At 46.4% G+C, this 22,673-nt stretch overlaps 1 protein-coding gene across 1 annotated transcript in view; it reads right to left on the reverse strand.

The window, feature by feature from the left end:
- CADM1 (cell adhesion molecule 1) overlaps positions 1-22,673 on the reverse strand; it is a 59,911-nt gene that overhangs the window by 16,900 nt on the left and 20,338 nt on the right. Inside the window, exons 8-10 of the mRNA XM_015812874.1 lie at positions 14,627-14,726; positions 12,766-12,938; positions 8,402-8,482 (exon numbers count right to left, since the gene is read on the reverse strand). Coding sequence (XP_015668360.1) covers positions 8,402-8,482; positions 12,766-12,938; positions 14,627-14,726 — 354 coding nt within the window. The remainder of the gene's footprint in view (positions 1-8,401; positions 8,483-12,765; positions 12,939-14,626; positions 14,727-22,673) is intronic.

Raw genomic sequence — 22,673 nt, forward strand, 5'->3', positions numbered from 1 at the left:
ATGCAAAGCTGGAGAGACCCCTGCTCCCCCCAGGGAAGCCGAAAGCAGCTCCAGATTGAGACGGGGGGGTGTGTGGAGTCCTCTGAAGGCTTCGAACATTCAAACATTGCCTCTGCAGGTGGGGTCTCCCTCTGTGCTCGACTGCTGGAGGGTCCATGGCCTCCGTCCCCTTCCCCAGGTGCAGGAGCGACAGGAAAAGCCCACTGCTGCCTTCTTGCCACTGGAAATCCAAGGCTGTGGCGGGAGAGAAGCTTTGCCTCCAGCAAGCCATGCAGAGATGATGGAGGGAGACAGCAGAACGAGCAGGCGCCATCTTGGCAGAGGGAGAAGAGAGGGGTTCTTCGAAAACCACCCCCTCCGCTCTCCAACATTTTGCCATTTTCCCATCGCTGTGGTTAGCAAAATGGAGCAGGGCCAGAATTCTATGTTTGCTTGTTAAAAATGACAGGTCCATATGGACACCAACACATACATGCACCCTTCTCCCAGAGGGTGTGTGTGGCTGAGCAGAAGATGCTACTGAGAGCCAGGCGGAAGGGGTTCACATAATTGTGAATGTCTCCTGGGGTGTCAAGATCACAAGGAAGTCCTTCGCAGGGGGCTTTGTTCTCCAGGGACCAGGCCTCCCTGAAGCTAAAGGGGTCTTCATACCCACCCTCCTGATGGGCCTGTGGCTCTTTTGGGACTCGGCAGAGCAACCCCGAAGACTACCTGGAGTTTGCTCAACATCAGAGTTTTTGAAGAGTTACAGCTTATGCCGGAGGTCGCACTGGCTTGGCCCACCTTGATGGCCGGCCGGTCCATCCTTCTGCTCTCTAAACCCCAGTCCTAAAACATCACAGCAGGAACCGGAAACGGCACGGGCTGTTTCAGCAGCACCAAACCCCTTGGTGGGTCTTTGACAGGATCTCTGCTCTGTCGATGCTGCTCTGTCAGGTGACGTTGTCACCAGACACAATCCTGATTCCTTTGTGCAAATCCAAGGACCTGCTGAGGGACCCCCAGAGGCTTTCTCTAGTCAGCAGAGGCAATGTTGAAATGAAAAAAAGCATGTCTTTTTGCAAAGTGCTGCAATACACAACTGAGCCCACAAACGACCTCCCACTTCAGTAAGCAAGGGTGGGGCGGTGTTTCTCCACCGTTGGCTTTCTGGCTGTCTGGGCTCCTTTCGTCTGGCACCCAGGGCTGGACAAAATAAATAAATACCTGAACAACCCCAGTGGGGCAGGTGGGGCAGGACCAGGCAGCATCATACTTACAGATGGAACCTTCTAGTATGTTTTATATTGACAGAAAACCACCTCTTCTGCACAACTGAAAGAGGCATTTGGCCCAAAGTGACATGACTGCAATTCGCCTACAAATTGTCTGAGCCTGCCTTACGTCACAGGCAGGGCCTGAAGGGCTCCAGGAGCTGTTCTTACACAAGCAGCTCTAGCCAAGTCAGAGCATCAAAACTACCCCAGGGTAGTGCAAGCAACACAGAGAGCTTGAGGTTGGCCCTCTGTCACCACCAGGGCCTGGCCAAGAAGGCCTTCCTAGGAAGGGCACCCTGAGGCTTGTGTGCAGTGCAGAGTGGGGACAAGACGGGGTGGTGGTGGTGGCGGCAGGTGGCCCAGCTGAGTCAACCTGAGCTGGGCCTTCTGTTCTGCAATTTGGTGGCGTCTCCACAAGGAACCCTGCATGCCCTCCTGGGTGGCTGCAGGAGACGCAAGACTCTGCAGGAATCAGGACCCCTGTCTGTGCGCTGGAAAAAGAGGATCGGTTAAGGAGCATGGTTCCGTGCCCACAGTGCAGCTCGCTTTCCCCGTCCAGGGACAAAGCAGGAGACAAACAAACAAAAATGGAACACAAAAGTTTCAAGCGGTTAAGGCGAACAAATATTCCAAGTCAAACAACATTATCTTGGCTGCAGCTGGAATGGCAAAGTTGCAATTAGATGGGGGGGGGGATGAGCCACGGTGAGCAGCGGAGTTCGATAAAAGGGGTCCGGCCTCTCCGGGCAAGGCAGCCTCGTGGCTGCTCTCCTACGGCCTTCCTACTTCAATGCTGCCTTTGCCTGCCGAAAGAGGTAGAGGCTCTGGGGGGAGAAACCCATATAAGGCACTTTCCAGCAACGCAAAGGCAACACACCGGATCCCCACTCCCCCACCCCACTCCTTCTGAAGTGCAAAACCCAGCGCCCATTTCAGTCTTTGGTAACAGCACCAAGAAACAGATCAAGATCAATTCCAGAGTAACCTAAGGGGGGGAGGGGTTCTCCATCCAACTATGCAACACCAAAGTGGAAAATGCCAGAAGGGTCTGGACCGATCAGGCCTTTCCAATCACTTCTTTAACTATGTTGTGAAGAGGAAATCACTAACGAGCCCCCTCCCCACCATCATCCCCCCCCCCCCGAGACAGCTTGGCAATATTCATGGGAAACCGTGGAGCTGAACCTGCTCTGCGGCAGAGTTTCATCTATTCAGATGGCTTCTCTCCAACTTAAAATTGTTCACTGAATGTGACAGACTGAGAGTTTAAAAACTAATCCATAAAATTAGTCCACAGTCTCTCGTAGAATGGATTTTTTAAATGAAAATGAAAACCCAAGGACACATTTTTAATAAATGCCCTAAAAGTTTGCACAGGCAAAGCCTGGTATCGTGAAATTGTGTAGAGGGAGTCCAAGGCGGTCTTGAAAAACTGCCTGGCCTTCAGTTGCCCAGCCCCGTTTTCACCCGCCAGCCGGATCGGATCCCACGAAGCGCTCAGGCCGATGGGGATGGGGATGGGCAGACTCCAGATACCGAGCCAAGTTTCCTTCTCAAGATCTGGGAAGACCAGCGCGGCAGAACAAAATGACTTTTGACAAGAGGTAGCTTGGGCTTAGATATGAATGTTATTGAATATTTCACCATGTATTAAATTTTATTTATCCTACTGGATTTCTGATCCAAGACCGCAATATATAGTAGTTTTGTTCTGATCTGGGCAGCACCAGTTCTAGGCATCTCACTCAAGATGGAAAATCTGGAGCCCACCCAAGTTTCTTAGAAGCAGAACAGGATGGAACAAGTTTCTGGGATTGTAAAAGGGTGGTTGGAAACCTGCATTCATATTTTTCCTTTGTTCTGGATTACATTTCAGGGAAACTCGAGAATGGCTCAGCTCACACCAGAAGGTGAAAAGACAGAGCCATGCAAGAGATGGAGAGATGAAGAGGAAGAGGGATGGAGGCCGGCAGATCTGCAATCCAAGTCACAAGAGCACATTGAGAGAGTGGTCTGCTTGCACTACCCCGAGACCGGATGTTTTGTAAAAATAATCAGGATCCGTTTAGGAATTTTCTGTGGCATGGAAAATTATTATTATTATTATTTGAAGCATGGCACCGCACGGAGGACTGTGATTTAATGCTTCACCCTTCTCTGCTCTCCTCCCAGGCTTCCTACCCTAGCAAAATGGAAACCGTCTTGCATCAGCAAGAAAAGCACCTCCGAACCATTGCTTAATCAAAGGTCTCCTGCATAAGCAGCCGTGCAACGAAGCCTTGCTCAGCTCTTTGTTTTTCCCCCAAGTCTAAAGCGCTGTGGATGTCAGGGCAATTTGCATTTGCTGCGCTAAGCAGGGCTTCCCAAGGGAGTCCAGGTGGGTTCCCTTTTGCTGACAGAGCACTGGAGGTCCTTGAAGGTGGAGAGCCTTCTTAGATACACAGGAGCATCCAGGCATGCTGGAGAAGAACCACTCTTTCTGGGCAAATTCTTTTTGGGTCTCCTGGTCTTCGAGAGGCAGGTCAACTGGGAAGCAAAACAAGGAGAGCAATTGTGGTCAATTGTGGTGAGCATGGAATAACTGGGTTGGGGTGGTCTGTGTAGGTGCTGAAATGTGTGGTTTGGATGTGGGGTCCATATACAGAAGGTGAAGGAGGACCAAACTGGGGTTCTTCTGGACAGGAGAAGCTTGGGGGCAGCTTACTGTGGAGAAAAGATGAGGCTGAGGGGCTTCTTTGGAAAAGAACCTGGGAGCTGAGGGAGGAGGCAGAGAAGGGCTGGGAAGGTCCAGCGGCCACTGCAGGGGCTGTGCAGGGGGAGAAGGAAGGGCCTGTTCCAGTTTTACCTAATTTCTCCCATCAAATCCCTCCAAAACCAGAATGACTAATGATGAACTATGGCTGACCCAAACTTTTGGCAGCACTTCTGAGATGCAACATTTGGTTTCAGATTGGAAACAAAACCTGCACACATCTCAACACAAGAAGACGTCCTTCCTGGGTGCCAGCCTAGCTCAGCGGCAGAAACTTTGCCGCTTTGGGGGGTGGGGATGGGGGGGCTCCAACTCCTCCCTTTTAATGTGGTTGCAGAGAGGCTGGAAAGGTCAGGCTATCGCAGGGACCGCACTAAATTAACTTGACATTTTACCAGAGGCACAAGAAACCAAAGGAGAGAAAAAATAACTGGTGAGAACTGAGTCTTTTGCCTCAGTCTGAGAAATGGTGCTGGCGACTTCGCTCCATTGTGTACTACACAATAACAACACTCTCGGAGAAGAGAGAGGAAGTGATGGGCCTTATCCAAAGATCGGGGGGGGGGGACATTTGGTTATTTCCGAAGTCCTAAAAAAGGTCTCGCTTCCTGGGGAGAATCCAGGACATTTAAAGGGAGTCCTTCCCATACGACCGCAATTGGGACTGGGAACTTTCGCTGCGGTCGTTAAGTGACCCGTTCCCCGTGCTATGATCGCATTTTGCCACAGTCGTTAAACGAATCAGCATGGCTGTTTGCCCCTTTGGGATGATCACCTGGACAACCGGAAGCATGTGGCATTGGAGAGAAAGGGACTAACTCCCTAAGCTCCCTCGTGCAGAGCGGCCCACGTTGGGTGGCAGAGCCCGAGACAATCCGAAGGGGAGTTCCTGTTTGGGCCTTCAGTCAGTTGCTTCAAGGGGAGGGGGCTGCACAGGAAGGGAAGAGTGGCAGCCAAGGCTTTTAGGCAAGCGTTCATTCTTCCTAGTGAGTCCTGCATGAAATGGGGGTAATTATGCTAATTTCATTTGGAGAATGGTTTCCGTTATATAAACCTTTAGCACAGGAGAAGAATATAGACTCCTGGAGTTTTATGCCGGCACTTAATCACCGGTGTTTGCCTGTGGAAGCTTTTAAGGCTAATGGGTGGCTCCGAGTTCCACGGAAATTCATTTCTGTAGCCATTTGACAGGAGATAATACACCCAAGCAAATTTAAGCAGGCCACCCACTCCCTGGCAGAAGAAAGGAGGGGGTCAGCATTTTGTCCTCTAACCTTTCCTCTGTTTGAAGAGAGAGAGAGCCCAAGTTAAATCCCAGGCAGGCTATATCAAGGCTTCTGGATAAGATAAATACATACACAGCTTGTCTACTAAGACGCTGCAACGCTGCGAGATCCTATCCATCAAAAGAGGGGATTTGACAAAATTGCTGGAGTGGCAATCTCAGCTTAACTGAGCCTTGGTGCCAGATGGTGTGTTGCAACAAGAGTGCTTGGGGCTGGAAGAAGGAAGGAAGGAAGAAGAGGACAAATTCTTGAGATGGGAGCTGCAGGGACTGAAGACTAAGGGGCCTTCTGGGAAGGCTCACAGTGACACATTTTAAGAAAAGAGGAGTGGGTGGGTGAGTGCTTAAAAAGAAATCCCATGACCAATTACCAATAGAAGATAATATCTGTAGCTCAGAATAGGGATCTCCAACCTTGGTAATTTTAGGACTTGTGGACTTCAACTCCCAGAATTCCTCAGCCAGCATGGAATTCTGGGAGTTGAAACCCACAAGTCCTAAAGTTGTGAAGCTGGCTGAGGAATTCTGGGAGTTGAAGTCCACAAATTGTAAAGTTGCCAAGGTTGGAGAGCCCTGCTGCAGAGGACCAGCCCTGTCTTCTAGAAAAGCATCATGTCGTTCTTCCTGTGGGAGAAGGCATCTTCTAAAGAGGGAGACAGGTTTTCTGATCCAGGAATAGTGTTTTCCACCAAGGATAAATTTATGCAGAATCAATTAGCTTAAACTCACTGAATTAATTCTTTCTTCCCCCTTGATAGCCAAACCCCTGGGTGCACACACAAACATACAAAGCCAAGGGGAACCTCTAAGAGGAGAGTAGATTCCACAAAGATACGAAAGATGCCCAATTCACCCAACACAAAGGGCCTATTTGTCTCCCGTCTGTGGCTGCAGGTAACTCACAGCAGGAAGAAACAGAAAAACGAGGCAAAGGAAGACACACAACCTTCTACAAAGAAGATTAACGTCTGTCAGCAACAATCTGGCCACAAAATTAAGTGACATACCAGCTCAGGAGGAACTGAGCTTAAAAGATGAGAGGGAATGCGTATCTTTATCACACACTGAAAGTCAGAGGGGGAAACGTGATGAAACCAACATCTTGGCATCGAGGAGGGATTTTAGGTGAGGAGAAGAAAATTGAGCAGGTAAAAGAGGGAATATCTCTCATCTTGGAAATACAGGAAGGTGCCTTACAGCCCATTTGGAAAAGAGTATTTTTGCTGGGGTCTGTAAAACCTTCTACAATAGACCCTGAATCCCCCAAATGAGCCCGTCAGAGAACAGGCTGGGATTGAGGGCACCACAGCTGGAAGGATTCCTCAGATTCTGGGACAACCAGGTCAGGACTCTGCTCTGTGACTGTGGGACACCACAGGCTTCAGGGGAGGAGAGGGGCTGGCCAAAAGTAGGTTCAATGAAATACTAAGAAAAAAAAAGAGGCAGGAGGGGTCCAGTCCATGTTCTCCCCAACCCCACCTGGCCTAAGAGGCCGGAGGTGGTCTTGAGTCAAACTTCTTGCTCTGCTGAGGCTGGACTTCTTCTCTTAGAGAGCAGCTGAATCCTTCTCCATCAAGTTCAACTGTTCCTAACCCCATCATCCCTTTCTAAAGCCTCTGACTCTGAGATTAGCACCCCTAATTTACTAGCCAACTCCAACTCACATACATTATTTTCTAAAAACGTCAAGATTTTGCTTTCAGGAGTCAGTCCAAACACCTGACGGCCTCATGGATGATCAATGGGGATGAAAAGAGAGCCATCTCCTCCTGCGATTCAGGGAGCACAATTAAAAGCAGTGAGCCAGGCAGCCATCCAGGAAGGAAGAGCACCTTGAGCCGGCAGATATTCCCACACTTGCAATTGCTCCCCGTCATCAAATGAGCACCCCAAGACACCAAAAGGCACACAACATTAATTTAAATTAATGAAGCTCTTTTGCATGGTCAGATGTGAGCATGACGAGAGGAAGGCTGACTTTATACCCCTCCCCTCCCCGGCTTGCCCTTGATCTGCTCCTTGGAGAGGGTGAAGGTCACCTGGAAACAACATCACTAAACAACCCACAGAGTAGGCTAGACCCTATGACTATACAACTGTGGAAATAAATAAGCCGCACAAACAAGGACTCAACGAATCGGCTTTCTTAAGAGTCTGGAAGGAGAAAATTATAACGAGGCAAAATACTTGACGGTCAACATAAGAAAAAATGACGGTTAAGGCACACAGAGAGGAAAGGTTTTGTTATTTCAGTAGACCCAACATTTTTGAATGTTCTCAGAGAAAGCAGAGCATTTACGTTGTAGGACAGGGGTGAGAGCATCATGACAGACAGACAGGAGGCCAAAGACTGCCAGGTGAAGCAAGGTGGAAGCCACACGGGCTGCTTCTGAAGTGAGAAGAGCACAATCTCGCCTCCCGTGCTGGACGCGACCCACAAGTCCACTTCTGGCCATGAGCCCAAGAGGGAAGAAGAAGACAAACCCCTGCAAGAGAAGATCCCGGGGGGACGAGGGAGGTGGGATATGGCTACTCTCAGGTGCTGAGACACCTGCCCTGGAAAAGGCAGGTACATAGTGGCCAAAGGGTGGCTCAGAATGATGGGTGGGAGAGGTCAGGGTGGGGCTTTAAGGGTGGCAAAGCAGCCATCTTGGGTACAATGGGCTTGCAGCTGGAGAGGGTGAGGTAGTTGCACGAAAACCAAAAATCAAATTAATTGTCTTTATGAAGAGTGATGCCTGTGAACCAGAGCTGAAAAGGAGAATCGGTTCTCTGTATTTTAAAGAAAGAAAAGCAGAACTCAAGTTGAACCAAAGTCAGTCACATCCACTTGCAGACTACGGTACCCTAAAGATTTCAGCCCTGTTTGGCTCTCTTGAGGAGGGTGATTCAGAAGTGAAGAGGCCCTTGCAAGGCCTACAGCCCCAAACCCTTTCGAGTCACATTACCCAGGCAAGAAAAAACAAAATAAACCAGGAATAAACAAAGTTGGAAAGAAGCCTCTCCCTCTCTCTTTCACGGTCCCTCACCTCCACCCCCCCCTTCCCTTTAGGTAAAGCCCAACACATCTTTGGGCTTCGACCCGGAGGGCTTGTGAAGGTACTGTACCTGCGGCGATGGTGGTGGAGATGGTGGAGATGGTGGTGATGGTAGAAAGGGAGGTGGTGGGAGGGAGAGTTGTGGGAAGATCTAGATAAAAACACATAAACAAAGAAAAAGAAAACAGAAAAAAGCAAATTAAAAAGAAATGAGCAAAACACAAAAATGGTCAACAAATTAACAAAGAAGCCAAACGAAAGGATGATGGTTAACAGCTTGGCTCAGTCCTGCCATCACTGATGGTGGCCACAGGGCGATGCCCCTCTTGCTTGGGGTGGGTGAGATCCAACCGCAGTTAGCCTCCTCCTCCCCCCCTCCCCCCCAGGATAGGGAGCTGGGCGGGGGAGATGGAGAGGAGATGGAACAGAAAATTAGTTACAGATGCAAGGCCACACGGAATGGCACGGGGAGGACCCCCCTCCAGAACCCACCAGAGAAAACCCCACTGAGGTTGCATGTTCCCCACAGGAAGGAGAGCTATTTGCACCATTTATGAACCATATTAAATCCTTGTGTGTTTTGGTTTCTTCAGCTGGTGCTTTGACATCTGAAAAAGAGGGGCCAGGCATGTGTGTGTGTGGGGGGGGTGCGGGCAGAGAAACCCCCGCTGCGTTTAACAGACCAAATATCAACACCAAATAAGTCTGTGCCTCTTACTCTTTGCTTCCTCCAGAAGCTTCCCCCCTCCATCAAGCCATCCCAGCAGGATATAAAACTACTTCTAAGCCGGTAATAAATACAAAAGGGAACGAGAATGTCACGACTAAATATCAAGTTGGATGCATGGAAGATTTTAGTGAGATTTCTTTTAACATAAAGTCAATGTCTTTGGGACTTATAAATATTCATACCCAGCCCAGGATTCATGCATTTTTCTTCTGGTTAGTACATTTCATACTCCAATGGGTGAAATAAAGGGGGATTCTCCCCTTTTCCTTTCTGACCACAAAAGGGAAGGGGGTTGGCCTGTAATGCCAGCCGCAATCTCTCCTAAGAGCACCCAACGTTTGCAAAGAACTGGTGGCCTCTTGACTTGCTAGAGGGAGGACAGAAGGGAGGAGAGGGAGAGGAGATCCTGGGGGGAGAGAGAGGAAGCGCCACATATCGCTGCCCAAATGATCAAACTGAATGTGTTAAGCACAACACCCGACTTTGAACTTGGGAATGAATCGTCAGTAATGGAGCTTGAAATGGTTCAGAGGCTTTTGATTTCAAATTTTATCTTAAGCATGTCAAACTTCTCATCACTGACACATCTACTACTCTTTTATCTTCAAGAGAGCTCTTGGATTTTCTAATTAATAAATCCAAACTTGAATTAAGTGTTTCACCTTTATTGTGTGCTTGGCACAACTTCTTCAGGAGGGAGTAGATATGGCTGGGATGCGGGGCTGCTGAGGAAGCAACGCTCAGCTGCCCAACCCTCCAGAGACCTCTTCAGCAGATGCCAGGCAAGAGAGGCCTTTTGGGCACCAAATTAAAGGACTGGACAATCTGGGAAGGCAATGGCAGAGGAACAAATTGCTTTGTTCCTGGAGTCCAGTTTCAGAGAAGCTGCCTGGCTTGATCTGACTCCAGCAATCAGCCTCCAAAGCCTCTGGACGCCCAGCAGCGGGGCACAACACAGGTGGTCCTCTTGTGTTTGATCCTGGATCAATAAAGAGGCTCTCACTTTATCTATTTCTCCTACGTCCGTGAACCCAGCTCCCACACAAATGTGCCAAGATTCGTTTTAGAAGGTGGCCACATTCGTCCGCAGCAAGATAGTGGCGGTCTCCGAAGCCATGCTGCTGCTCCAGGTCACAGCTCCTTTCCACATAAACAGCATCCGGGTGGTTTGTGGTGGAGAATGAGTTTGGAGACTGCAGTGCTACTGATTTCACTGGGATAGGTGCACCAGGACCAGAGATTCTCTGTCTCCTCCGTGATGAAGAAGGCCACAATTTTCCAGAATGGAAAGGAGGCCAGGAAAATTTATCCCCTGTGTGTGAGTCCAGGGGATAAACACAACACCAGCTTGTTACCTCTCACAGGCAACTGGCAGCAGCATAAAAGGTCATAAGGACCTTCCTTGTTCAGTGAACAAGGTTCTCTACGGACTGTCGCTTGGGGCCATTTTGATCCATGCTTTGATACAGGAGATCATCAAGGAAATCATATCCTCTTGCAAGATTATCTGCAAAGGAGGATCCTGTAGGAAAGGGTGTTTTGAGAAACACCCTTTTCCTACTCAAAAAGAAGTGAAATATATTTATTCTATACAGCTGGTCAAGCACAGAGAAAGATGAAAGGGAAAAGGTACTGAGATGTCTTGAGGTCTGGGACCTCTGACTTCTCCATGTGAAAACAAATTTGGCCAGAAGCAGCCAACTTGGCCGGAAAGTCTAGAGAACACAACTTCCAGCCCATGTGTCAAGCACCAGTTTGGGGTAGCTGACCTGACCTGTCACTGTTTGGAGAGATCAGGGATACTGATCACATTCAGATATGCCAGGCCTGTCAACTTCTGCCCAGCTGACCCTCAACCAGGAAGGGTTCTGCTAAAAAGAGAAGATTTGGGTTTGGAGTCCAAGCTTGACTTCTAGTGAACGGGAGACCAGTGCTAGTCTAGCATGTTTTAGATGCAAGAGAGCAGACCAGGAGACTCTTCTAGAAATTTAAGCTTGGCTTCATCTAGTTACCAATTCCTCTGGGATTCAACAACTGCTTGCCTCATTTTTACAGAGGAATCACAAGAAGGACAGCACCTGTTCAGCTCCCGTGAGATGCATCAACTTGGGCAGGAATAACAATTCCATTTGCCTGTTAAAAGAAGAGGGGGTCCAACTCTGTGATAAGAATACCCTCTTCCAATCTGTGCTTCTTCTTGCTCTTCTTAGCCCAACCAGTATCCACTCCTGAACACTGATTGTGGATCAGCCAGTGCCCTTTGTTTCATTGGAAAAGCTAGAGAACACCAGTTAGCTCAATCATACAGGAAGGAGAGATGTAAAAGTTCCTCAGAGAAACCAGAGGGCAGACTATGTCAAAATGCTGCCAGCTTTCCAAAACTTGGCACCACTAGCCAAGATGTCTACCTGTTCACACCTGCAATCAGGTAACTTCTCTCTATAAAGTGGTGTCTCTATGTTTCTCATCCATTTTCTTTAAGCACACACTTATTCTGATTACAGACAATATTTAATGACTGGTCCTATTTATTCTGGGAGGAAAAAGCTTTGCAATTGGTTGACTGATGGAAGCTTTCTACTTGACCCCTAAGAGGAACAACCTGGGACTCGGCCCTTGGTGCCTTGGCTTGAAGCACAGAAGAGGCTTCAGTGTGAATTAGTACAAAGATAAATACTTGAAGGGAGCACCGCTGGGGGGCCAGGGCAGGCGTGGGGAGGGAAGAGTTCAAAGGGGGGGGGGAGGAAGGATGCTTGTAATGCCTCCACTCAATTACCTAAGCTTTCACATTTCCTGCTGAGCTGGCTCTGTCAACTAAATCCCTGAGATTCCATAGTGATATTTCACTGAACGGGACTTCCGACAACAGCCGCTGCCATTCGGGGATGTCGTGGCTGCTTTCATTTTGGAGCTTCGGAGTCCATCTGCCCTCTCGGCTGGTTGCCGTGGCTTTCAACCCACCAAACTCTCAACAGGGTTGAACCCATTTGCAAGCAGATCCCTGGTTCTGTTCAGGGGATGAGTTTATTGCTGCTGATGATGCCCAACTTGAAGGCCTGGTCCAAGGAAAGGAAGTAGTCTAGCAGCACACAACAGTTTGTCGTGCAGTTTTCAGAGTTTTTGGTTATGATAGATTGCTGGAACGGTGCTTTGTTCCCCTAGATCAGGGGTAGGCAACCTTGGAGGAATTCTGGGAGTTAAAGTCCACGAGTCATAAAAGAGCCAAGGTTGCCTACCCCTGCCCTAGATTATGCACCAGTGGCATTCTCAGCTGATGATCTGAGGAGCCCTGGTTAAAACACTAAAACAAAAATCCCCCGTTTTTCTTCACAGTTCACACAGCTCAAATAAAATATGAGTGGGGACGTGGCTGAACTCGTCCAGCCAAAGCATTTTCCCTTCCTGGTTTGGGACTGCTCCTTCCGCGGACAAAATTGTAAGGGCAGGACTGGTCTACTCGGTGCCAGAAGAAGACAACGACCTCGGAGTCAGGAGGAGGAAGGAAGGAAGGAAGGAAGAAGCTAACCAGCTTCGTTCCAGTTACGCTTTCTTTACAGTACGCTCATGCTGGGCCTGGGTCCAAGGAGGGCAGCTGACCAGAGCAAAAGGGGGCTCATTTGCCGACACCACGCCCCCTCCCCAAAGACCTCGAGAGCAATTCTGCATTAAGGCATCTGGAAGAAAGGTGCGCTGGTCTCACGTACCGTATACATAAAGCGTGTAATCAGAAAAGGCCGTCCCCACTTGATTGGAAGCCTCACAACGGTATGTGCCGTTATCGCTTTTGTTTAGGCTGTCAATGTGGAGGTTTGACCCTGACACCAAAACGTGCTGGGGCATCTCATCGTCGACTCTTAACCACGTCACATCAACAGGCCTGAGAAGAAGACCCAAAGAAGAACATCGTGAAAGACCTTCCCGGGCCACGCGGCTCCCCCATCCCTGCAAGCATAAACTCCAGCCCCAATGAGTCTGTCTGAGAGAAGAAAGAAAGAAAGAAAGAAAGAAAGAAAGAAAGAAAGAAAGAAAGAAAGAAAGAAAGAAAGAAAGAAAGAAAGAAGGTCAAAACTGTTTCCGCACAAAGGAACCAGCTAATCATAAACAGAAAAGCACACTGGGGGGGGGGGAGGAGAGAGGTTGAAATGATTTCCAGTCCCTGATCTGTCCAAGCCAGAAGCTGAGCATTTTCTTTCAAGTCAGACATAACCCAACCACTACATAAATCAGTGGTAAATCTTATGGCTTTCTGAATTACTCTGGGCACCTGGAATGTAATTGCCAAGATAGCAATCTGTTTCTCTCTTATTCCTTCATAGGAAGAGTAAACATTAATGTTAAGCCACAATGTGTGATGGGTTCCACACAATGAATAAATTAGAATATATCACAGAGAACAGGAAAGACAACACTGCAAAATACGACACTCAAAAGCAAAACCCAGAAGCATGCAACCAAGCCAAGCCAACAGGAGGGGAAATTAAAAAAAGAAATAAATAAGAAAGAGAAACAAAGCCGAAAGACTTTACCTAGCGCAATGTGTCTCTTCTGTCCAGTGCACCTTTCCTTGCAAGACAGCTCCACTGAACAGAATCGCTGCGTGTCAGTTTTAGATTTGAATGCATGGTGGAACATAGTGGATTTACTGGTGTGTGTGTATGTGTAAGCGTGTGCGCACGAGACTTCTAGCTGAACTGGCCCAACCAGGAACGTATCGATTAGAGAGTGAGGTTTTTTAACCTTGGCACTTTAAAATGTGCAGACTTCAAGTCCACACATCTTAAAGCTGCAAAGGGTGAGAAACACTGGATTAGAGATATCTCTGTTCTGGTTAATTCATTTGAGAGACTGAAAAAGGAAGGCTCAGATGCAAAAGCTGTGAGTTGTAAAGAATTAATAGTAAGTAACACCCAGCCTACAAAGAACCCTTTCCTTGCTCAAAATATTTGTCGTTTCTTCTGCACTAATGCTCTGCAAAAAGATTTCATCACATTCCTGCTCAGAAATGGCTCTTAAGAACCTGGATATAAAAAGCTACTGAAAAACTGCTATAATGCTTCAATTTTTGCAACAGCTTATTAGCATCTTCCATTTAGGGATTTGGGGGCTTAGGGAAATGAAAACCTGACAAATATGAAGTACTTAGCATGGGTGAGAAGGGATCTTTCTCTCCTATAATTCCATGCCTACCATGTTCAACTAGGTGGCATATCCCAGTCTTTCTGTAGCCCAGCAGAGATCCAGGGTCTTCCGCTCACATCCTGTCTTTCTGGAGACACGCCGGCAGCTTCTCTACTCTACAATGACTGAAGGCCACCAGCTGCCTCAAGTGGGATGGTTGATGGCACCTGCTTCAACCACAGATGCCATCTTGGTACCTCCACTGCCTGATGGCCACAAAGACCAGTACGAGGAGCAGGATAGAGACGAGGCCGAGAGATGCGGGGGTTCAAGAAGGGACAACTGCCAGAGGGTGGCAAGCCAGAAGGGAGGTTTGGCCACACAGCAACTCAAGAGAGGTCCTGCTCTGTCACAGCAAGCCAACCCCCATGTCAGAGCCTCACTTACTCTGGTTTCCCTTTGACTTGGCACAGGAGTTCAAGCAGGTCTCCTTCCCTTGTGAGCGGCTGCGGAGGAGAATTCTGCAAAACTTGTACTTCAGGCTTATCTGCACATCAAAGACACAACACAGACAATGAAAAAGAGAGGAAAAAAAAATAAGAATGAATGAACGAATGAATGAATGAATCACCCCATTACAAAAAGACACCAAGCAAATGGCTCATTTGGTTAATTCTTTAAAAAGACAGGTCCTGCAGAAAAAAATTGTCAAGTGCTTACTGCCGCTTGCCCCTCTCGACTGGACCTTTTGATCTGCAAATTATCCTGGCATTTCCCCAAATTAAGTTGACTAATAAGCTCCAAACCTCACATGTTGATAAGAAACCTGCACGCCAAGGCAGAGGCTCCCCCTGGTTCTTGCAAAAAGAAATTTTGTTAAATTGAAGTTTATCTCTGAACTCATTCGAGCTAAAGGAAACTCATTTGCCTTCACGCTGTGGTGAAAAGGCAGATTTGCGGTGTTCAGAATTGATACCTTTTATCATGCATCATATTTTATGGGCCGGCAATCCTTTATGCGGTGGCAAATTAATAAGCTGGGCTCTTGTGGGAGCATTTGACGAGAAGGAGAAGGCTGAGCGACACTCCGGTTTCTGCAAGAGCCAAGGAAATTTTCAACTCCCCCAAAGCCGAAAGGGGATGAAAGCATTTTACACCCAGGGAGAGAATCTGGGAATCCTTTGGAAAGACCCTGTAGGAGAAGAGCAGGGACGGTTGCCCTAAACCAAAAACCACGGCACAGATGCAATACCCAACGTCACCAGGACACCTTCAGAGGAAGATCATCTCTTCCTTGCTATGGACATTTTAGGGGAGAGAGAAAGACTGGCCAAGCCAGGAGGAGGAGTCAAACAGGGAATTAGTCTGGAATCCTTGTGTAGGCACAAAAAGGTAATTGACTCCCCTTGAATGCCATTGAACCTTATCTAGTCTGGCCCAAATAAAAGCCACCACTCTGGGAAGATTTCTGTGTCATAGGCTTGAGCAATCACGTAGCTAATTGGACTCTTCACGTGTGGATCTACTTGTTCGCACTGGACACACTGAATCAGCACCTACTGTAATTTTAGGAATGGCCAATAATAAAGAAACATGTTAGATTCTGGTTATTTGTATTCCTTACGAATCCTGGGATACAAGCCAGGTTAGGAATAGACATGTACAGATTAAAAGACAAACACAAGACATTCACAATTAAATGCAAAACACTTTTAGCAACCACATTTTCTATCCTGGTGGTAGTGTCAATGAAGTTGGATCACTTTGCAAAATCTAAAAACGGAGAGTTGGAGCAGATCCTGGCCCGTAATTGGTCAGATAAGGAGTCTTCAACTCAATCCTCATAATGAGAGGACAATATTAACATCACAACTGAATTATAACGAAGTGTAAGGTTTCCTATTATCCTATAAGAAAATAGCTTAACAAGGTGTCTTAAGCATCACAGTTTGCAAATTCTATAGTATGACACACACAAGATTGAAAAAAAGCAAGCGAAGAGGAGAATGTGCTACACCTTAAAAGAGTCACAAATTTATTACCGCATCAACATCTCATGCCATAAAACTCATTTTCTCTGTAACAGACTCACATCGCCCCCCCCTCCCCTCTGTCAGTGGTTATAATTTGAAAATGCTATTATGGAGTTGACGGTATCAATTAAGATAGATAAGTAAAAGGTAACACAACATAATACAAAGCAGGCACGTAATGTACATGCACAAATACAATACAACCCACAGCTTTTCCAGAAGCAAGGAGGGGGCTGCTCTTTTGACACTGTTGGAGGGAAAGTGTTGGACTCCACTGAAGCAACCACCAAAGATTGTACAACCATCTCCAGGTCAGAATGAGAGAGTATCTGGACCTCTCATCGTAACATAACCCAAATCTGAAATTCTGAAATTCCCATCAGCCCCACTCCCCTCCCCCTTTCACCTGCACTTGCCCCCTTTTCACCTGGGACTCAAGAGTCTCTCACTGGTCCCCACTGCAAGTCACACAAAAAAAGTCTTGGAAGGCAGGGGAACCCAGCATTGGCTCTGAAATACTCAAGGATCCCCTCGTTCTGTTCAAGAAAAGCAGGCACTGATACACTTGGACTGAGAAAGAAAGTCAATTTTTAAGAAAACCCTAAAACTGGAGGAGGAGGAAAGCAAATTGGAGTGAGTGACTCTTTAGACATTTGTGGGAAAAAAATGAAGGGAATCAATTAAATAAATATCAGCTAGGACAGAGTTTCATGGATAAGAAAAGAAAACTGTGGGAGATCCACGCTGGTTTAATGAGCAATCAGCTCTCCCCCAAAAACAAGAAAGACTGACGAGGAAACCAGGGAGAAATCAGAAATGAAAGGCACTAGAAGGAGAGGAACAGGATCTTAAACCACACACGAAAAGCAGAAAGGCAACTAGCAAAGGAAAAATAAATAAATAAAACAGAGAGGCATGATAATTGTTGCACACTGAGTATCTAGAAAAAAGGATTTTAAATAGGAACAGGAAAAACTGGAAAAAGCTATTTTAGTAGACTTGCAAGGATGAAATAAGGGAAGAGGGGCTACTGTAGACGGAATTAATGGGAACAGTATAGTTTGGCAATGCTTACTAATGGAAAAAATGGGTCAAGATGCAATTAATAATGAAAAATGAAGAGCAAAAATACAGTTTAAATAGTAGTATTATTGTATTGTTGATTGACGTTGGGCTATCATTAACCAGTGGGCGTCTGTGGATAGCAGCAAGTATAAATCTAGTAAACCTAATAAATCAATGGTTTTGATTTTGACATTAAAACCACACACATTCTACATAATAGGAAGAACAGGAAGGGAAGCATCCAGAGGAAACATGAGACATCCTGTCCCTGAAAGGATTTTTTTTACAAAAGTGTGGGATCAATAGCAACAAAATCAAAGGTTTTTTCCCCCAAAGGGCATAGAACAGAGATAGTAAAGATTAAGCCATCCTCCTCATCCTCCTAGAATAACAGAATTATTAGCATGAAACAAAATCAGAAACTGAAGAATCTCCCAGCATGAAAGGAAGACCACTGAGGAACTCAGAGCTGTAAAAAAATGGGTTTGTGAAAAAGCACAATCAACAACACTGAAAGTGGAGGGTACGGCAAGCAAAACTGAGTATCAGCACAATCTTTTCATAAGACAAAATCAGTTTTAATGATGCATGTCACAGAATAAAAGAATTGCAGCGTTAGAAAAGATTTCAAGGATCCTCTGGTCCAATCTCTGCAACATGGATAAAAACCAAGTCAACCATCCGTGATGTCCAACCTCTTCTGAAAAGCCTCAAGGACGGAGAACCCAAAACCTCCACAGATAGACAGTTCAATTATTGCACAGATCTTATTGACAAAAATATTTTCATTATATTTAAATGAAATCTAGGTAGCTGTAATTTGCACTCATTATTCCTGGTCCTACTTTTGTAACAATGAAAAATAATTCCTCACTATCTTCCCTTTGGCATCCTCATGAGGACCTGCACTATGATGATACCCCTTAGACCCCTTTTCTCCAGAATGAACCTCTCAGTGCCTTCGGCCTTCCTCGTAGGCCACGTCCTCCGCTCCTTGATGCCCTGGTTGCATTTAGCCAGTCAGACATGGATCCATATTAGTGCTGTGCTATCTAAACCAGACTTTAGCAGCTTGTCAATGAGAATGTCATGTGGAAACTTTGCTGATATTGAGGTAGATTATCCCGCTGCCTTCCCCTTTTCCAATAAAGAAGCTCCCTTGTCAAAGAAGGAGACCAGATTTGTCTCACATGGCCTGCTTTTGACAAAGCCTTGCTGACTCTCAGCAATAACGGCATTATCTTCAAGATGCTTACAAATGGCCTGCTTTATTATTTGCTCTAACATCTTTCTAGGTATTGATGTTGAGTTCACTGGTTGATAATTACAGGATGCTCTTTCTTTCTTGGAGAGGCGATTGCACTGGCTCTTTCCCAGCTGTCTGGCACATCCCAATTCTCCAGGTTTCCTCAAAGTTAACAGACAAAGGTCCTAAGAGCTCCTCAGTATTCTAGGGTGTATTTCAACAGGGCTTGGAGAAATAAACACTGACCTACTCAAAAAGATCAAAGTCCAGCATGATCCCATGTCTTTGGATCTCTAGTAGTTTCTGATCAAATGCACACCACACTGTATCTTGCACTGGAACTGGGGTGCTCCATGGGGGGCTTTGCTCATGTGGGCTCTCTTGTAGTTGGGACATGGAGCAATAACTCCAATAACTACAAAATCTCTCCCCATCTACAAAATCAGCTTTCAACAATGTAGGACATTACATTCTGGAACCTCTGTCTCAACCCACAGCTGATCAACTGAACTCATTTGGGCTTTCAACTGGTTTTCAATGAATTAACCTATTTCTCTTGTAAAGGTCTGAGAACTAGAAAGCTGCTTTTCAGCAGGATGGAAATGACACACCTAAACACCTTCATCGGGAAACAGAACAATCCCAAATGAGATGCCCCCACAACTGGAAACATTTGGAGAAACATCCAAGGCGAAGTTCACTTTTATGAGCAGGCAACATGTTTTGTAACTCATACACTGTTAGCAAGTGACACCCCACACAGAAGATCAATACATATCGTCTGAAATCCGGAAGAAGACTGCATTTATGTCCCAGTGACCTCTGGAAATCCAGCAAACCTACCTTTCTGGGCTCCAAAGGCAGCTTGTTTGCATCTAGACACTGTGTCCAATATTTTCTTCTCTGCAACACTCAGAAGTTATGATACACAGTCACTTAGTAATGATAAACCAGGTTGAAGAAAACATTTGGCTGTTCCCGCTACTTGTGAAACTGAAGCTTGACTAATCCTTCCCTCCTATCTTGATAGCAGAAGCAGCTGAACTCCTAGGCCACAACACGTGTAAGGCATGGCTCTTCCAACCCTCATGGGTGGCAGCCCGAGCTGCAAATCATGGAAGAGATGAGGCAGGGAATGATGGGCTAGATCCAAACAGGGCAGGAGAACAAGCAGAGCAGCTGGACCTCAGCCAGACCAAATGGGTCAATGATGGTGGAGGGGACATTAGAGCCACTTCAGGTACAGAAATGCTTTGGGGCAGTCTTGAGCCCATCATCCCCTGAAGGATGCTGGGGAGCAGTAGTCAAGAAGGTCAAGGAAGACACAAAAACAAAGCAAATAGTTTGGCATTATTCACAGAGTTCAGATAAAACTAAAAATTGAATCCTCTTCACTCCCAGGCACAAATCTCTACCAATTCCCTTATTCCCTCACAAAGTAATAGATATTTCAGTCTGGAGATTAGGCCTGGATTTGCTAAATAACCTTCAAAATGCCTTCCCTTCCTTGTTCTTGGAAAAACCCTGTCGACTTCTTGTTAAATTAGCTGGTTAAAGACTGCAAACCCTTCAGCATTTGCCACCAATCACAAGCTGCACGCACAATTTGCCACTGTGCAACAAAGACAAAGCCCCCAGATCAGAGGATGAGACGTGCTCAAGGAACAAGGCACATTTTGGCATCAAGGACGGTAGGGAACCCCCACCCCACTTTATTCCCATCAGCGTGGCTTTTTAGTCATTCTAAGCATCCCAGGCTTTTGGGCTCAGGATCGGGTGTCACTCCCCCCCCAATTGCCCCCTTGCTGGGCGTGGGAGCCCCACGCTGCTCCTGCCTTTGCTCTACGCTTTCCACCAAATTCCTCTGAGAAAGACTTATTAATGAGCTCACAAACGAGCACCCAACTGGGAAATGTCACAAAGAAGGGAGGCTAATGCTCCAGGAAAATCAAATAACTGTACAGTCAGCTGATTGGGGGGGGGCGCTTTCATATTTACAATAATGCTACTAATAATATAGGACCCCCAGTAAATCAGATATTCTGAAAGGGTCAACACCTCACTGAACAAAACAGCTCATTTATTTATGTTCAGAAATCTCCAGATGATAAATTATATTGAAGTTAATCACTTCACTGCATACTGGTGCAATTAATATCTGCACTCACCAGAAGCATGCAGATTAATAGAAACACGAGGTGCCTGCATTGGTTGGCGTCTTCCTTTCTTTGTTAAACATAATTGGGCACCGGGTATTCTCTTGGTATAAACAACTAACAGGGGTTACTGCGGTTTCCCTGGGTGTGTGTTTTTATAAGCAAACAAGCAGACATTACAAATATCTGGGTTCTATTAATTATGACTCTCTTCTTCTCCTGTGGCTTTAAGGCTCTGCTGCCTCCCCCTCAACATTGCTTCACCCAAGGAGGGGAAACGCACATCAAACACAGGCAGCAAGGCAGCTCTTCCCTCCTCTTCACTGCTTTAGCACAAGATCTTAACGATGTCCTCATCTGCTTTAAGGCTCCATTTTTGTTTTTAGAAGTGAATTTGCACACAATCACTTCCACAACTGTGAATGTATGCAAGTCAACCAGTGCAGACAGACGCAACTCAAAATGGCCTGTGGCCAAGCCTTTACCGGCAGCTAAAAATCCCAAAGCAAGATTCTCAAATCTTCTTTATCCAGACTTATTAAAAAGGGGAAAGGCATTTGTTTACAAACATCTTGGCAACTGGAGAATTGTACTTCAAAAAAACCCCCAATTTATCTCTACATTTTTATTGCAGACATTTCTTGATTCTCTTACTAACCTCCCTTTGGGGGATGTAGCTTTCAGGTAGCTACCAGGTACAGCTAGCTGGTAAAGAACGTGCAGCTCCCCTGCACTTACAATACTTTCCAACTCGCCATCCTCTTTCCCAACTTCTGAAAAGCCCATTATCTCTACCTTGGATGATGGCTTGGCTGGTGAGACCTGCTGAAGTGTAAAGTCAGCCGTGGCACAGTAATTTTTCCCCTGGAAGTGTTAATGAAATACTCTGATGGACGTTAAAGCAAGAATAGAAATTGTGGACTTCAACTTCTAGTCACGCAAGATATCCAACACTTTAGATGGTCCTCTAGCTACTCCTGGAGGACAAGGGGAAGCCAAAACTGTTCTCTCCCTACAGGACTGACCGCTCCTCGAGGGAGAAATCATGCTGAAGAGCTTCTGAGGTTAGGACAGCACATCTCAAAATGCCACAGAATCCACACCCTGATACTTGGCCTCTCCAGGACAGCCCTTTGGTTCAGGAACATCTGAAGCAGCTCAGTTTCAGAGCTTCATGGATGGCAACAACATGAAGAGGAGAATTTGGGACACATATTTAGTTTTAGTTCTCCCACTCTAACCCTTTTGTTACACAGGCCAAATTTCTTATCCAGAGATCCTGCATGATGAATTTCTGAATTTGTAAAACAGTAAGGTTACTTCCGAAGAAGCTAGTTATGGCTTATATGTAGACAAAACTCTCAGAAATGCTATCATACAAAAAAGGCTCTGCCAGATGCAAAATTTAGCTTCCTGCCTGAAATATCTTTGTACTAATTTAAAATCTCCTTTCTCTCCCCTCTTGTTTGTACAGATTACAAATACCTTTAACACAACTTGCTCCAAACTTCAAAATATTAACTATGAGGAAGAGGAACCATAATCCTTGCTTGCTGTCCAAAATTTCTTTCACTTTGCCATCTGTTTTGATCGCTGTCATCATCACCCCAACATTTCAGCAACTCTTGGCTAGAAGTGATGGGAGAAGGCATCGCCCCCCCCCACTCGCTATTCATTCAAAGACCCTGATGGCCATAGGGCAGAAGAGAGACAATGCCTGCTCCAAGGAGGGATATTCTTTGGCCCAACAGAGGCTTCCAACATGCACAGATATGAGCCCAAGACTAGCCTGACCACACTTCTTCTAGACACGAGGAGAGACTGGAAGCTTCCAGTTGTTATATGCCACAAGCCAACTTACTTGGATGTGTGGCAATGGTGTGTGGCACCATACTGAAGCTAATTGCTCAGGAAGCTTACGGTATTCTTCATTCAAAAGTTGCCTTTTGCTCATTCCCATATCAAACCTTTTTCTATGGCTTTATGTGGATTTA

Source organism: Protobothrops mucrosquamatus, unplaced genomic scaffold (assembly GCF_001527695.2).
Source record: "Protobothrops mucrosquamatus isolate PMUCROS unplaced genomic scaffold, P.Mucros_1.0 scaffold115, whole genome shotgun sequence".
Classification (NCBI taxonomy): Eukaryota; Metazoa; Chordata; class Lepidosauria; order Squamata; family Viperidae; genus Protobothrops; species Protobothrops mucrosquamatus.